This window comes from Rhinolophus sinicus, chromosome 13 (assembly GCF_057876585.1).
Source record: "Rhinolophus sinicus isolate RSI-liver-muscle chromosome 13, RSI-T2T, whole genome shotgun sequence".
Classification (NCBI taxonomy): Eukaryota; Metazoa; Chordata; class Mammalia; order Chiroptera; family Rhinolophidae; genus Rhinolophus; species Rhinolophus sinicus.
The window spans coordinates 33,951,503-33,968,554 of record NC_142513.1 but is presented as its reverse complement, the minus strand read 5'-3'; the positions used below and the strand labels follow the sequence as shown (position 1 = coordinate 33,968,554).

The window sequence follows — 17,052 nt, the reverse complement described above, 5'->3', positions numbered from 1 at the left end:
AATAGTCAGTTTAACTCACAAGTTGATAATTCTTCAAGGACCGGTCTGTGCCACTCAGGGAATTAGCAAGAAGGCAGAGAACTACAACTACCAGGCCATTGGGTTCCACTGGTGTGGAGCTGTTAGCAGCTGAGAAATCTCAAGTTCCATTTCCATTCTAACAACATAGTCACTTGGAAAGTGGAAGAATTTAGTCAGTTCTGTACTTTTAGAAATTCTACTTTTTAAAAATCTTTACTATGACAAACTAGTTATGATTGACTTTTTAACCAAATTGATTGGTCACACTAGTTAAAACCTTTGAGATTCTTTGTTTATTCACAAACATAGCCTTGGAAGTTTTATTTTAGTCCCTCATCCACTCATTGAGCATTTCTAGAGAGTGCCTTCTCTGTCAAGCACTTTGTCAGGTTTAGAGAATACAGAGTTAATGTGTAAGGCAAGCCCCTGCCTCCAATTGACTTTCAGTTAGAGACCTAAAATAAAAAGAAAAATAAACCACAAAATCAAGACAGTTACATCAGAGGACAAGAAATGCTCAGATGGGTGCTCTAGGAGCTAGTATGAGAGCTTCTAGACTGAGTGAGGGATCCAGTCAAGGAATCTTTCCTTGAGAAAGAGGCAGAAAAAGATATTAGAGACATGAAATTGTGGTCAGAGAGGTATATGAGTGGGGCATGTAACACGCAATGGAGAGAGAGAGAACCAAAATGGATCAGTATGCTGCTTTTTCATCTTATCATTTTCGTGTGTTATTTCTCATTAGTTCTAAATTCCAATCAAAGTGTGTTGCTTTTTAAATGGTTTTAAAGACACCTTGTTAAATTCTTATGCTTGTAGAATACCCTAGAGTCTGCATAGGCCTTAGACAATATAAAATACTTTATTGTACTTTTCAGTGCCGACGTACAAGTTCATTGTAGAAAGTGGTCTATTTTTAGCCTCTAGAGGAATTCAAACTTCTCTAAAAGCACAGATACTCGTATAAAACGTTCTCTTAAACAGCTTCCACTGTTTATAGGATTTGATGCTCCATTGAAATCTCCACAGAAAGCTTCAAATACATCTTGGCTCAGACTTTTTCAGACCGAGGTCACTTATTTTTTTATGAGTCAGAAGATCATCTTGATGGATGAAACTGGTGAAATATTGACATTTGGATGGTTAACCACTTTATTCGTCTCAACACCGAGATCATGCCAATGTGTTTTGTAATTACAAAATCCCCTTTGACTAGATGCTGATTTAGGGACGGAGTAATCCTGAGAAGTTAATGTAACAACTAGCTTGTCTAGTTGAACATTTCTGTCTTATGTAAACAGCTCAGTTTATACAAATCTTGGTGTATTTTGAAGTATTTTGCCCATGTACTGTTAATATCTCAAATGATAACTGTCATCATTTTCAATCCTTTTTTTCTTTTTCTTCCTAACTCTCCTTGACATTTTGTGATTTAGCTCAGTTTATTTAGATGTTCTTTTATCATAAACTTAATTGGAGTGGGAGTGTTAGAGATAAGTTTGGATTGGCCATCTGTGTTTTTGTAAATCTCAAGGGATTGCTATCAAGTCCCCTGGTCCGTGAGACAGGAATTTCTTCCTTCTAGTTCTGGGTCTTTTCCATGGGCAGCAGGAAATCAGTTGCTTTCAGACTGACACCCCCCTGGTCAAGTTGCAGGCCATCTGCTTGGACATATGGTCACTCTTTGATCTTTTAACAATTTATTCTCTGTTGCCTCTGGTGCCTGGGACACCAGGCCTGTCAGGAGGCCCCGTTGGATTCTCCCCGCCTCTTTGGGAAACATGAGGATGGATTTTCCTGTGAGCTTTTCTTTTAGGGACAGATATATTAACTAACCTGATTGAAAAATTCCAATTTATTTGTGAACAGAATGTGGTCGTGTTAATATTTCTCCTATGGGAGTCTGCATGGTGGATTCATTCCTAGCTAACCCCTTCTCTTAATGCCATCTTACGGAGAACTATTCTGGACCAGGTAGGAAAGTGTCATTTCTCCTTTGTACTTTTTTTTTTTAATTGTGGTTAAAATATACAAGATACAAATTTTACCATTTTAACCATTTTTTAGTGTATAGTTCAGTGGCATTCAGTACATTCACATTGTTGTGCAGCCATCCATTTGCAGAAATTTGTCATCTTCTCAAGCTGAAAATCTGTACCCATCAGACAATGAGTCCCCCTCCCCACTTCCTCACAGCCACTGGCATCCTACTTTCTGTATTTATGAATTTGATTGCTAGATACCTCATATAAATGGAGTCATACGATATTTGTCCTTTTTGTCGCTTTTTTTCAGTTAGCATAATGTCTTCAAAGTTTATGCATGTTGTGGCATGTGTCAGATTGCCATTCCTTTATCAAGCTGGATAATATTCCATTGTAAGCATATACCACATTTTGCTTATCTCTTCATACCTTGATGGACACTTGGGTTGCTTCCACCTTTTGGCTATTGTGAATAATGCTGCTATGAACATTGGTGTACAAATATCTCTTTGAGTCCCTGCTTTCACTTGTTTTGGGTATATACCAAGAAGTGGAAATGTTGGATCATATGATAATTCTATGTTTAATTTTTCGGTGAACCACCATACTATTTTCCACAGTGGTTCTGCTTTATTCTCGAGCCCTGTGATAGCTACACACCTGTTTTCATAACCGAAGAGCGTGAGATCAGGGTTGAAATTGACTGAGGGGCTTCTGTTCTCTCAGGAATCTTTTTTGTTTAGAACCTTTAAAAAAATTGATGAATGATACCTGGAGGAGTGGTGAGATTTGAGCTTTCTGTGCCTAAGGTGACAAGGGCTGCTAGGTAGCAGAATCAGGCATGCCCTCTTCTAACTCCTCCCACAAGGTTAATGAGGCATCAAAAGAAACAAAAGGTCCACAAGTTTGCCTTTCTGTGGATTTCTCAGATGTAATATATCTAAGCGGTGAGGCCCAAATTTGTCCCTCAGATGTGGTAATAAGACAGATTCTCTGACACAGTTCCCAGAGGCCTGGACCTGGTGCGTGAACCACTGACGCTAACACACCAGGAGACACTACAGAGACTGCCTCATCCAACTCGCCACCCCAAAATCAATGGATCTCATCCCTGTAGGTTATAGGTTGCTTCCTGCCTTGTACACAGAAAAACTAAGTACCCAGAGAACATTTCTTATTCTCCAGAACTTTCCAAATTGTTGACTTATGTCAACTACTCTATTAGGACTTGTATCGTGAGACTCAGGAATAATGTCCACCCTCAACTACAAACCAATGATCTTACCTCTTAAAATTTATGCTTATGTGTTAAAATCCATCCAAAATTTATGCTTGCTTCAGTTTAGTTGCATGAGAGGAAATCCATCCCTCCCTAGGCTGGGCCACCTCACCAGCTGCATCTAATAACGTCACCCAGCTTGAACTCACCTCGGTTCAGTCCTCTGGAAGAGCTTGTTTAGAAAAACAGAATTAGAGAGGATTACCTAAAGGATATGCAATCTCTCTGTTTTTCTTAGAAACTCACGACATTTATCTATCCTTGGATTAAGCAGGACCATCAAAAAAGGAATTCCTGACTGATGTCATCCTGACCCCTTGTGGAACAGCTTTTACTGTTGTCCACTTGGGGCCAGCCTCCTTTGAGTAATGTCATAACATTCAACCCTACAAAGCTCCTTGTACAAATGATGTCTTTACTTACCCACTACACATGGTACCTACTGTATATGAATGAAGCCTTACAGAAGAAATGGCTCCTTGGCCTCGGTCTAGGAACAGTTCTTCTCTGAGCAGGTGGGTTGTTACGATCCTGTGTCCCACGTGAACCACCTGTCTGGTCATGGCCACGAGGAAGCTGAGAGACAGGGCCGCAGTCTGTCTCTCAACAGGCACAGAACGCAGGTTAGATTTTGAGTGTTAACCTCATGCCTGTCTTTACCTTATTTTGTAACCTCTTATTTTTCTTTTTTTCTCATTGCCTCGTTTACTTTAGGTTGTTGAATTACATGAATTTTTATAAGCTATTCAAATCCTTTAAGGAATAAATTGGAGGCGTAACATGAATGAACCAGATATTCTCAGTTGCTTTGAATGTTCAGAGGACAAAATGTTCATAAATTATTAGCTTTCAAAGAACCAGAATGTACTCAATATAGTTGGCATTAAAACCACTACTATTCTGGGCCGGCCTTGTGGCTCAGGCGGTTGGAGCTCCATGCTCCTAACTCCGAAGGCTGCCGGTTTGATTCCCACATGGGCCAGTGGACTCCCGACCACTCTGTTTCTCCAGTTGCTAGTGTGTGCTTAGCATGTAGAGATGCTAGATGTGAACAAGCAGGATCTCTCGGCACCTGAAGGTTCCCACCAGGCCTGTAGATGCTCATGATGCTCTGGTATTTCCTCCCCCTTTGTCACACAGGTGGGGGACACAGCTGGCACTTCTAATGTTCTCCCGTTTCCCTCTTTGCAGACTCACATTTCCAGACTCCCTCCCGGTGCAGTGGCAGGACAGTCCGTGGCAATCGAAGGTGGGGTTTGCCGCCTGGAGAGCCCAGTGAACTGAACCTTCAGGCTGAGCATGAAGAGCCTGAGAGGCATTTCAGAACCTGAGCTTTTGGTTTGGTGTTTTTAACTGAAGTTGGATGTTTTATCATCTTCATTTTATAATTCCTATCGCAGCCTTGTGCACAGTTTGCGACACTAGTGCTGCTATGGTTAGTGGTTAGTGACGGGCCTTTGGCAGGTGAGCGGGACTGGGGAGAGAGAGAGAGAGAGAGAGAGAGAGAGAGAGAGCGAGAGAGAGAGCTTACGTGTGCACAGTGTGATTGCTTGCTTCTCCCTTGATGAAATAGAAACTCCTCCTTATTGTGTAACCTAAGACCAGGAATGATTAAATCATCTTTACAAAATATGTGCTTTAACTGTTTACAAGTAAAACCTAAAGTTGCAGGAAACATTTTTATTTCATAAAGAGGTACCTACTGTCGTGATGTAATGTGTCTGAACTGAAGAGTAAATCTACTTCTTTAAATGATTTGACAGTGGTAGTGCTCCAGTAATAAGTAATAAAGTGTTTTTATTTGTTAACCAGTTTAAGTGGATCCTGTGGTAACTTAAACTGTTATTCTCATCCCTCATATGGGGCATTTTTCTTTAACAAAGAATGGTTTCAGTGAAACAATCTAGCAGAGAATTAAGGTCAGAACCTTTTTAAATAATAGTCTTATTGATAAAGTTTGTACTTCGTTCCTCAAGCCTTTCTAAGCTTAAATATTGCATAGCTTCGAGCTGTATGTACTATATTATGAAAGAATATGTAAAGAAAACATACAGTAATGCACAGTCCTTAATTTGTGTATAGTGGAATGTTATTTACAATGTAACTGTAAATAAGAAAGCAAAATTTATGGGAAAATTCAATATTATCTTTGTTTTTTGTTTAAATATATTTTTAAGGTAACGCACAAAAATAAAAGAAGCATATTACTGGGTATATGGTGTGTGACTCCTCTTCACAGACTAATAAATTATCTTTCGAATCCTAGATTGGAGAGCTATTTTTTATTTTGTTCGTAAAAAGTTACTTCTTCCAGAAATCATACCTTTAGCCTTCTTGCTTATGACTCTGATTGTTCAAAATCCAGTCTTATCTTTGTGCATTAGATTGGACACTAGCAAGGTGGAAGTTGAACTTAGTACATTATTGAATGATCAATATAGAAATCCCTAAAATATCCACTGCAATTTTATAAAAATAACAAAGGGAAGGAATAAGAAGAGTTTCCTCTGAAAAACTGTAGTGGCAGCTGAAAACTCAATGGTTTCAGTTGATAAATTGCTTCTAAATGTTATATTTAGTGATTCTGGGGCCACATAAGAAAACCGAGACTTTTCCTTTTGATTTTCTACGTAAGAAGTGGCTATCGAGAAGATACTAAAGATAGACTTGCTCAGGGGGTGGAAGTTCCCTGTACCGTATAATCATGGCTCTGGGCGGTAACTGATAAAGTCCCGGATGAAATTATATACTTGACATCAATGTATGGCCAAATTATAAAGGAAAGACAACCAAAATGGAGTGGGTGTAAATATGAATGATTTGGGAGTCGCTGACTTATATTCCTCGTACAGGCAATTACATTTGTCTTGCTATGTTCTCTAGACAGGTTGGTGCCGTGGTATCTGTTTCTCATTCTTAACGAGGCTGAGAACTTAGTGAGAGATGGGCTGGCTGGTGGGGAGTCTTTGGCTTCAAAAGCTTTCAAAGACCTGTTACCTGTTGGCAGGGTTTTTTCAGGAACTGGACTGGATCACGTAAAACTATCAGGACACTTTGGAGTCTGACAATCATCTGACCTATTTCACCAGGAATGCCATGTCTTTCATCTCCTTTTGACTTTATTCCATTCATATTTAAAAGTTTGGGCTTGTTAAAAACCCCTTTTAAGAAGAGTTTAAAAACTGGTCAGTATAAAAGAGCTCAGCTCTACTCCAAGAACAGTTTAAGACTTTATTCTCCAGTTTCTAATTTTTTTATTTGGTTTAATTTAAGGAATATTGTGAAACCAGGAGGGGAAAAAAATAATAGTTAGAATCACGGAGGCAAAAATGTAATAGGTAGTACAAGTTCCTTCATTATAAGATCAAATGTCAAGGAACAGACACTGTATCCAGTGGATATTGACAGATATAAAGTCAACTTCATTTCACACAAAAGAAAAGGTAGAAACATAAGAAAGTAACCCTATTTCCTAGTCTGATTTATATTACGTACAAAGATTCTGAAGCTACATTTTAAGGTGCCCACTTTTAATGTGGATGATCTTAGCTGTATGTCTGTATTCTATTTCTATTTAAGTCCTGAACATTGTATGTTTGGTTCTCCTGAGTATAATTAGCCTGGTCTGGGTTCCTCAAGGCCATCCCTATGATCTTGCTCTGGTTTAGAAATGGGCATCTTCCGGTCTTGGTGAGGAGGTGGAGTGCATGTGTTCTGCCTTAAGGAACCTGGCTAGCCTGCGCTGACTGACGACACCTGTGGCAGCCTTGTCTAGGCTTTGTCCTCCTGTCTTGTCAGCTCTGCCATTTCTCCTGCCTCCTGTGTGTCTGCGTATGGCAGGCATTTTCTCGTCTTTGAACTGCCACTTCTAAATGTGAACTTGAACTTAGAGATCGATGTCCGTTAGAATTGTGTACAAAATATATAGAAATAAGTCCAAAATGCTAGTCTTTAGGTTCTTGTCAGTGAGAAAAATGGATGAGTTTTAATTCATGGATATGGGGACATACCTATTGGCTACTCAAAAGCCTTTTGTGCCTAATTCCTCATTTTCTCCTGTGTTTGAGTGTCGATATTGCGTACCAGATCCCTGCACATAAACAGGGTGACTTTGTTTTGAAGCATTGGATGGAGGGTGTGAGGGAGGAACCAACGGAGTAAAGAAGGGAAGACTTAGAAAAATCTAGAATTATTCTTGAATCTTAAGACTCTACTTAATTATCGTGCAATCTTTTTTTTTAATCTGGTCATTATTATAAAAGCAATCAATGCTTATAAAAACTCAAAAAATAAATAAGAAAAAGCAAGACAAAAATGAACTCATAACCTCACTTCCCTAAAGACAGCAGTTGATAACACTTTAGCTTGATGCCCTTATAGACTCTTTATGCATAAATTTTCTATGTGTTTTTAACATAGAAATGGAGTTATATGACCCCCCAAAATGGTGTTATATATCCTGTAGTTTTCACTTAATAATATCATAGAAAGAGTCCAGACCCATAGGGGTATATAATACCTAATTTTCTGCTTCCCCACACAATGCTGATTCTGCTAATGCTGTCGAATACATATATTTTATCCTCAAACTTTTGTGGAAATTCCTCACAGTTCTGACAGTACAGTCAGCATCCATTTTCTCAGGCTACAGGGCCATCCACTGAGCACTGTGGAAGTCTTTGCCAATGAAAGGCAACTTGGAACGCATCCTAGAATAGACCATTTTCATTGTCTATGGGTCTTTTGTTTCAGAGGGCCCCAGACAACTTTTAAAAGCTCATATCTTCCCCTCTGTGCCTGAGGACTTTTTCTGGATACAGCAAGCCAGAAGTGCCATGGAATCAGCACTCCCCGGAAGCAGTTTTCAACAAGTGATGGTCAGAATTTCACATATAAATGTACTCGCTCCCTTGCTCCTTGAGTGGGATAATTCTGAGCCGTGTGTTTCATACTCTTGTTGAGAGATACCCCATAGGAATTAAGATTTAGTTGCTGGCTGTAGTAGTTGACTTATTAAGGCACCTTGTATTAGCTTTTTTCCCCTTCCCTGTACCCTTCTCTGTTCTCCTACCTGTGTTTCCTGGAATCATTTACCAAATGAACTAACTACTTGCACTCTACTCTGTTTCTCAGGATTGCTTTTAGGGGACTTAAAACTAAGAAACTTTCCATAGTCTATTGGCCACGAGGCCTTGGTTGGCCTTTGTACCTTCTCCTACAGAAGGGGGACCCATCCATTTACTGGTGCACCCCACTGGGGTGTCTCTTCCAGCCTTACACTCCTGATGAACCATTTTCATCCATAACATCTGATGAACATTCTCCAAGTGCTAAGGCTGGATGTGGCATGAAAGTGGAGGTTTACAACTAAGTCAGTCTTGACACAGACCAGACGGCTGGAGACAGGCAAACACTTGTAAGGAGCTAGTGAGTAAACAGCAGTCCATCAAGGATGGATGGCCACCTTAAAGAAAATGAATTGTGTTGATGGTAGTTGGAAGAAACCATGGCCAAAGGCATGTTATGACTTGAAGAGATTTGAAGAGACCAAAACAGCGGTTGCCAGTGTCCTTGGTCATGAACACATCTCCATGATGACCTCACTATGACAACCTCATATGGTGTCCATTTCCTGAGTGCCATCTCTCAAGTCTGGATATCCATAACATAATTTTATGATTAAAAAATTCTTAAATGCCTCTCAACATTTTCTTAAGACAAAATGTTTATGAAGTCAAACACATCACTTTTGTCCCGACATAAACCCCTCAATTGCTCAAAATTTGAGAATCCTTTTGTGTGTGAGGCCCAGTCTCTTTGTCCAACTTAAGGTTGCCGTGCTTAGTCATGGGGTGAAGGACCTACAACAGGATGGTGGATGGAAGGTACTCTTCCCTCCCAGGAACACTGGCCCAAGAAAAGGCTGGACCCAGAAGACATGAGCCTTTGTGTGTATGACTAATTTGTTTTAATTTAGCTGTATTCTAAACCCTCCCCAAAGCTGATTAAATAGGGGAAGGATCTGTGGGTGGGCGAATGTAGTGAGGTACAGGTGAGAATAGGTGAGTGGGAGGTTGGCAACAGAAAATCATTTTACATTAATATTAATATTTGTCCTGGGTTGTTAAGAATTCTTAAGGAGTATACTGCTTTTCCTCAACACTCAAGTTGGGTTCAAGTTCACAAGGTATCAGTGCAGATTCTATCATCAGAGACCCACAGGCTGACGAAATTGACCAGGCAGTTTTTCTTTTCCCACATGCTGCTGTCTCTGAAGTGTATGGCTCCAGGAAGGATTAAATCTAAAACTGGCAAGCGCCTCCTTCCAAGGCGGTGCCCTCAGCTTCCAGAAGTCCATCAGCCAAGCCCAAGGTGGTTCTCTATGAATAGCTGTGGAAAGCGGGAGGGAAATAAGCACGGTGGTATCTCTACATGGTAAAGACACTGAAGCCCTGAAACCATAGTGGCAAAGCCAGAAAAAACAGGCGAGGGTTTCTTTCTCTGTCTGGAAATGCCATAGGTATTTCACTGGTTGTCAACAGAGTTTCAGAAACTGGAAAGAAAAGAATCTAAACATTCCTTTAACTTCTGCTGTTGCTATTATTGTTTCTCCTAAAATGGGCTTTCCTAGCCTTGGAAAATCCAACAATGCTTAAGAGATAGAAGATCTTGTTCTTCTAATAAGAAAAACATTGTTCTCTTCCATTTAGAGGTAGTAAGATTTTAATCTAGCCACCCAAGTCTTTCCCTCCAACCTGTTAACTAGCAGTCTTCTCCATCTGCTTAATGGTAGCTCCATTCTTCTGGGTGTGGAGGCCAAAATTTTTGAGGTCATTTTCATGTTTCTATTGCTGTGTAACAAACTGCCCCAAACCTTAGAAGCTGAAACAGCAGCTATTTTATTTGCTCACAATTCTGTCAACTAGAGTCGGCTTCATTCAGTGGTTTTTCAGCTACTCTAGTTACCAGTGTGCTGCATTCAGCTGGAGGGTGAGCAGGGGACTGGGTTGGCTGAGCTGCCTTCTTTCTCCATGCAGGCTCAGGACCTCTCCCTCTGCGCATGGCCCCTTTGCATGGTCTTTCCATGCTACCTCTCCTGCTGGACATGGCGGCTGAAGGTTCCTGCTGGACATGGCGGCTGAAGGTTCCCAGACACACAAAAGCAAAAGCTGCCATGCCTTTTTTAAGGTTTAGGTCCAGAACAGGTACAGCATGACTTTTGCCACTTTTTTATTGCTTAAGTCAAGTCATCCGGGTTCACCCAGATTCAAGAGGAAGGGACTACATATGCACACGAACACAGAGGCAAGGCTCGCTGGGGGCCACCAACCTGACATCCTTGAATCTACTTCATCTCCTATTTTATAACCAACCCATCAACAAATACTATTGGCCCTCTGTTAAAGTGTATCCTGAATCCAACCACTTTTCACCATCTTCTTTGCTACCATCCAGATAGTTTCTTACCTGACTTATTAAAGGGGTCCTCACTGGTCTCCCTTGGTTCTCTCTTGCCCCCAGTTACTTGTCCAGCTGATAGCCAGATGGAGTCCAATCATGGTGCTCCTCTGCTCAAAGCCTGCCACTACACTTCGCCCGAGAGCTCTTACCAGACCCTGGGATCTGCTCCTGTGCTTCCCCTCACTCACTGTGCTCCAGCCAGCCTGGACTCCTTGCTGTTCTTTGAGCAGCCCAGACATCCTCCCATCTCAGAACTATTGCACTTTCCAAATGGATACCCATGGCTTGCTCCCCTCTCATCTCTTTCAACTCTGCTCAAGTGCTACCTGCTTAATGAGCACCCTCCTCACCCCACTCCCTCCAGCATTGCATATCCCCTGTCTGCTTTTTCCCCCTCTGGCACTTATCACTTTCTAATCTACCATATCATTGACCATGCTTGTTTGGATTACCTGTCTCCCTCCATTTGAAAGTTGTCTTCCTGAAAACAGAGATGTTGAGTCATTCATGCTATACCTCCAGTAAGTAGAATGGTGTCTGGCACACAGTAGGTCCTCGATAAATATTTGTTGGATGAGTAAATGAAGGTTCCCTATGGGGACATAGAAGAGACAGTATGGAACAGTGTATTAATTTTCTATTGCTACCATAACAAATTCCCACAAATTTAGCAGCTTAAAACAACACAGATTCATTCATCACAATTCTGTGAGTCAGAAGTCCTTTGCTGGTTTCTTTGCTCCAGCTCCCACAAGGCCAAAATCAAGGCCTCGGCAGGGCTGCACTCCTTTTGTGAGGTGCTAGTGGAGAATTTGTTTCCAGGTCATTCAGATTGTTGGCTGGATACAGTTTCATGGGATTATAAGAATGAGATCCTCATTTCCTTGCTGGCCATTGGCTGGGGGAATGTAAATATAACAAACATGCAAATATATATTTGCTTTCCTTATTTCACCTTCTTTAATTGACATAAAATTATGTTAAGTCATAATTATAATGATGTATTGTTGCATTTGTAACATCTATAGAGGTAATGTGTAATAATAATAGCCCAAAAAAGGAGAAGAGTGAATGGAGCCATATACAATTAACATTTCTATTTCAGGAATTATGTTACTGTAAATCTAAAGTTGATTCTGATAAATTAAGATGTAATGGTAAGCCCCAGAGTAACCACTAAGAAAATAACTAAATATTGAAAAAGAGCATTAAAGGAATTAAATTGCTCTAGAATACTCACTTTATGCAAAATAAAGCAGTAAAGGATGACAGAGAAACAAAGTAAATAGAAACAGAACAAAAACATGAAAGGTATAGAAAACAAAAAATATAGCAGATATAAATCTAACTAGCAATATTAACATTGAAGTTGTATTAGGGTTCTACAGAGAAATAAATCCAATTGGATTTTTTTTTTTCACAAGGATTTGATTCACATAATTGTGGAACCTGGCAAATCCAAGTGTTCAGTGTTGGTCAGTAGGCTTAAGACCCAGGAGACCCAATTGTGCAGTAGTCTGAAGGCCAGCATTTTGGAGACAGGAGAGTCAAGGGTGCATGTGAAATCTGAAGAAAGTCTCCTCGAGAATTCCGTCTTGCTAAAGGAGGTCAGTCTTTTTGTTTTATTTAGGATTTCAACTGATTACACGAGGTTTACCCCCATCATGATGGGCATGCTACTTTACTCAATGTTCACTAATTAAAATGTTAATCTCATCCAAAAACACCCTCCAAGTTGACACAAAAAGTTAACCATCACAGATGTGATTGGGTTAAACGACCCAATCAAAAGGCTGAGATTGTCAGACTGGATTAAAAAATAAACTCCAATTATATGCAATCGATAAGAGGCACAATTTAGATTCAAATATACAAATAGGTTGAAAATAAAAGGATGGAACAAGATATATCATGCAAACAGCAACCATAAAAAAACTGGAGTGGCTATATTAATATCAGACAAATAGATTTAAAAAACAATATATTACTAGAGATAAAGAGGGGTATGTTATAGTGATGAAAGGATCAATTCATCAGGAATTTGTAACAATTATAAACATATATGCATATAACAGCACAGCCCCAAAATACATGAAGCAAAGGCTAGCACAGTTTAGGGTGGAGTAGTTAAATCAGCAGTATTGGAGACTTCAATACCCCACTTTAAATATTGGATTGAACAACTAAGCAGAAGATTAATAAGAATATAAAAGACTTGAATAACACTATACACAAACTATTCCTAAAGAACACTCTACCCAACAATAGCAGAATACACATTCTTCTCAAGTGCACATGAAGCATTCACCAGGATGGATCTTATGCCATAGCACAATCCTCAATAAATTTTAAAAGACTGAGATTATACAAAGTATGTTTTTTGATCATAAGAGCAAAAGTAGAAATTACTAACTGAAATAAAGTGGGTAAATTCATCTACATGTGGAAGTTAAACAATGCATTGCCAAATAATGAGTCAAAGAGAAAAGCACAGAAAAAGTAGAAAATACTTGGAAATGAATTAAAATGAAGACATAACATTCTAAAACCTATAGGCTGCAGCTTAAGCAGTGCTTAGAGGGAAACTTATAGCTGTAAATGCCTACATTAAAAAAGAAGAAAGGTCTTAAATCAACAACCAAAAATTCCACTTTAAGACACTGGAAAAAGAAGAGCAAACTAAACCCAAAGCAAGCAGAGGAAGAAAAGAGTGAGGATTAATTAAATAGAGAACAGAGAGACAATAGAGAAAATCAATGAAACCAAAACTGACTCTTCAAAAAGATTTAAAAAAAAAATTTAGACCAAGAAGAAAGAGAGAAGACTCAAATTAATAAAATCATAAATGAAAGGGGACAATACTATTGAAATTACAGAAATAAAAAGAATATAAAAGGAATACCATGAATAAGTCAGATAACTGAGATCACATGGAAAAATACCTAGAAAGATACAAACTACCACAACTGATTCAAGAAGAAATAGAAAATTTGAATAGACCTATAACAAGAGATTAAATTGGTAATCAAAATAAATTCCCAGGAAGAAAGTCCAGTACTAGATAGCTATATTGGTTAATTGTACCAAACATTTAAAGAAGAATTAATGCCAATTCTTCTCAAACTTTTCCAAAACAATAGAAGAGCAAGTACACTTCCCAACTCATTCTACAAGGTACAGCCACTTCAGAATAGTCAGGCAGTTCTTCAAACAGACGTTAAACTTTTTCCTCCTAGGTATATATGCAGGAGAAATGAAAACATGTCCACACAAAAACTTATACATGAATGTTCACAGCAGCATTATTCATAATATCCAAAAAGTCAAAACAACCGTAACGTCCATCAACTGATAAATAGATAAACAAAATGTAGTATATCCATATTACGGAATATTGTTTGGCAATAAAAAGTAATAAAATACTGATAAGTGTTACAACGTGGGTGGACTTTGAAAACATGCTACATGAAAGAAGCCAGTCACAAAAATACTCACCTATTGTATGATTTCATTTATTTGAAATTTCTCGCATAGGTAAATCTATAGAAACAGAATGTAGATTAGTGGTTTCCTAGAGGTGGGAGGGACGGGTGAGGGTATAGTTGAGGGGTGATGAATAAGGAGCATGTGGTTTCTTTCAGGATTAATGAAGATGTGCTTAAATTGATTGTGGTACCGAATTTACAGTTCTGTGATATGGCAAAAGCCATTGAATTGTATGCTTTAAATGGGTGAATTGTATGATATGTAAATTTAATCTCAATAAAGTTGTTAAAAGATAGAAAATAATTTTAGAATAAATGTTAGAATTGAATACTATGTCCTATGAAATTCTTCCATTTTCCTGGTTGATCATTCCCAGTTTTTCCAAATATTTTTCTCATGCATTGTTAAAAACTAAGGTGTCTATTTTTTTAACATAACCACAATAACCTAGCCACATCATTACATCTAAAACAGTTAACAACAATCTTTCATTTCACCAAAAGTCCATTAAAAGATCAAATTCCCAATTGCGTTATGTATTAGTTTGCTAGGACTGCCATAACAAAGTACCCCACACTGGCTGGCTTAAAGTACAGAAATGTATTTTCTCATAGTTTTGGGGGCTGGAAGTCTGACATCTCAGTATTGGCCATGAAGACTTCTTCTGAGACCTCTCTCCTTGGGTTATAGATGGCCCTCTCTCTCTATTTTCACATGTTCTTTCCTCTGGACATGTCTTTTTCCTAAGCTCCCCTTCTGATAAGGACATCAGTTATATTACCCATATAAGGTAATTTTACCTTAATTACCTTTTTAAAATCTCTAGCTCCAAAAACAGTCACATTCTGAGGTACTGGGGAATATGATTCAACATGAATTTGGGGGAAACACAATTCAACTCACAATGCATAAATGTCATTTTAAAACATTTGCTTTTTTAAAATGAGGACCCTTTGTAAAGGAAAAAAAAAAATCATAGTTTCCTAGGGTTAACACAAATTATTTTAAAATAATGCTACTTAAAAATGTACAAACATGAAACTAGGTGTAAACTTATGTGTATAGCTCTTACACAATCATAAATTCAAGTAGATTTCCAAGTGAATACAACAAAATCCAAGACCAATAAAGTTCATGTAACAAAGACATAATATAATGAATTATATTATATTGTTTTAATTGTTCTACCTCAAAGCATTATTTGATTTAATTTTGGTTATTTTGTGTTTTTCAGTTCTAAAATTTCCATGTGGTTTTCTTTGCATCTTACTTTTTTTTTTTTGCTGAGACTTTATGGTTTTTATTCATTTGTTTGAAGCATGTTTGTAATTGTTTATTGAAGCATTTTTATAATGGCTGCTCTAAAATCTTTGTCAGGTAATCCTAACATCTGTTGATTTCTTGTCATTCAAGTTAAGATCTTCCTGGTTCTTGATCTGGGTGGTATTTGACTGAAACCTGGATATTTGGGGTATTATGTTATGAACCTCTGGACCTATTTAAATCTTTTGTTTTAGCAGGCATCCTCTGACACTGCTCAGATGGCGGAAGGGAAGTGCTCCCTTCTTACTTGCCAGATGGAAGTGGAAAAGTCCAGGTTTCCCATTTAGGTGCATTGTTGCCCAAAGGGGAGCGATTCTTCATCACCACTTGGGGGGAGGGAGATGAGAGTTCAGGCTCCCACTAGGCTTTTGTTGACATCATCCCAGCTGGGAGGGGAGGGGGCTCTTAACTCCCCAGAGAATGAATGTCTCTAGTCACTGACACTACTCAGTAGCGGGTCTATTGGGATGCCTGTTATGGCCTGATGAGGGAGGAGGTCTACACTCCTTGACCTTCTCTGGAGGAGGTAAAATTGGGATCTCAGTCTTTCCCCCACCTTTGGTATTTGGCTAGAGTAGAGTAGTTATTGTCTAAAAAGATTTCTGTTCTGCTAAGCTGCCCCTTTCCTGGTCTGTTGGCCTGTGAGAGCGGACTTTTCTTGGGTCTTTTTGTGTATGTGTCCACTGGCATTTCAGGGTTACTGGCTTTTCCAGTATCCAGTCTGAGATGAATTAGGCAAATGAAATCTCCAGGAATGTATACCATGTTGTTCCGCATGAGCCAAGGTTCCTAACTGGTCTGGTTTTTTTTCTCCACCTTTCCAACTTTTCTTAAGTTTGTTGTATATGAGGCCTGACAATTAAGTTCGCGAACTTACTGCAATGATGTTGCTAACCTTTTTTGATACCAGAAGGATTATTCATTATGAATTTGTACCAACTGGCCAAACAGTTAGCCGAGTTTACTATTTGGAAGTGGTCAAAATGATGCATGTAAAAGTTAGAGGACCTGAACTTTTCACCAGCAATTTATGGCTCTTGCATCACACCACTGCACCTGCTCACATGGCACTGTCTGTGAGGGAGTTTTGATCCAGTAAACAAATAACTGTGTCGGAACACTCTCCCTATTCACCTGATCTGGCCCCCAATGACTTCTTTCTTTACCCAAAGGAAATATTGAAAGGAAGACATTTTGATGACATTCAGGACCTCAAGGGTAATACTACGACAGCTCTGATGGCCATTCCAGAAAGAGTTCCAAAATTGCTTTGAAGGGTGGACCTAGGTCCTGGCATTGGTGCATAGCTTCACAAAGGGAGTACTTTGAAGGTGACCATAGAGATATTCAGCAATGAGGTATGTAGCACTTTTTCTAGGATGAGTTTGCGAACTTAATTGTCCGACCTTGTATATAATAAACTGCCCCATGTTTTTAGCTGTACTTAGTGGAAGGAATAGGAAAAAGTACCTCGGCTCCATCTTTCCAGAAGCAGAA

At 39.0% G+C, this 17,052-nt stretch overlaps 1 protein-coding gene across 8 annotated transcripts in view; it reads left to right on the top strand.

The window, feature by feature from the left end:
- Positions 1 to 5,497, top strand: part of TASP1 (taspase 1) — a 250,470-nt gene extending 244,973 nt beyond the window's left edge. For all 8 annotated transcript variants that reach the window (XM_019752062.3, XM_088789266.1, XM_019752061.3 and 5 more), the window contains one exon: positions 4,477 to 5,497. In XM_019752062.3, coding sequence (XP_019607621.1) covers positions 4,477 to 4,569 — 93 coding nt within the window. In that variant the 3' untranslated portion in view covers positions 4,570 to 5,497. The remainder of the gene's footprint in view (positions 1 to 4,476) is intronic.
- Positions 5,498 to 17,052: the final 11,555 nt, after the last annotated feature.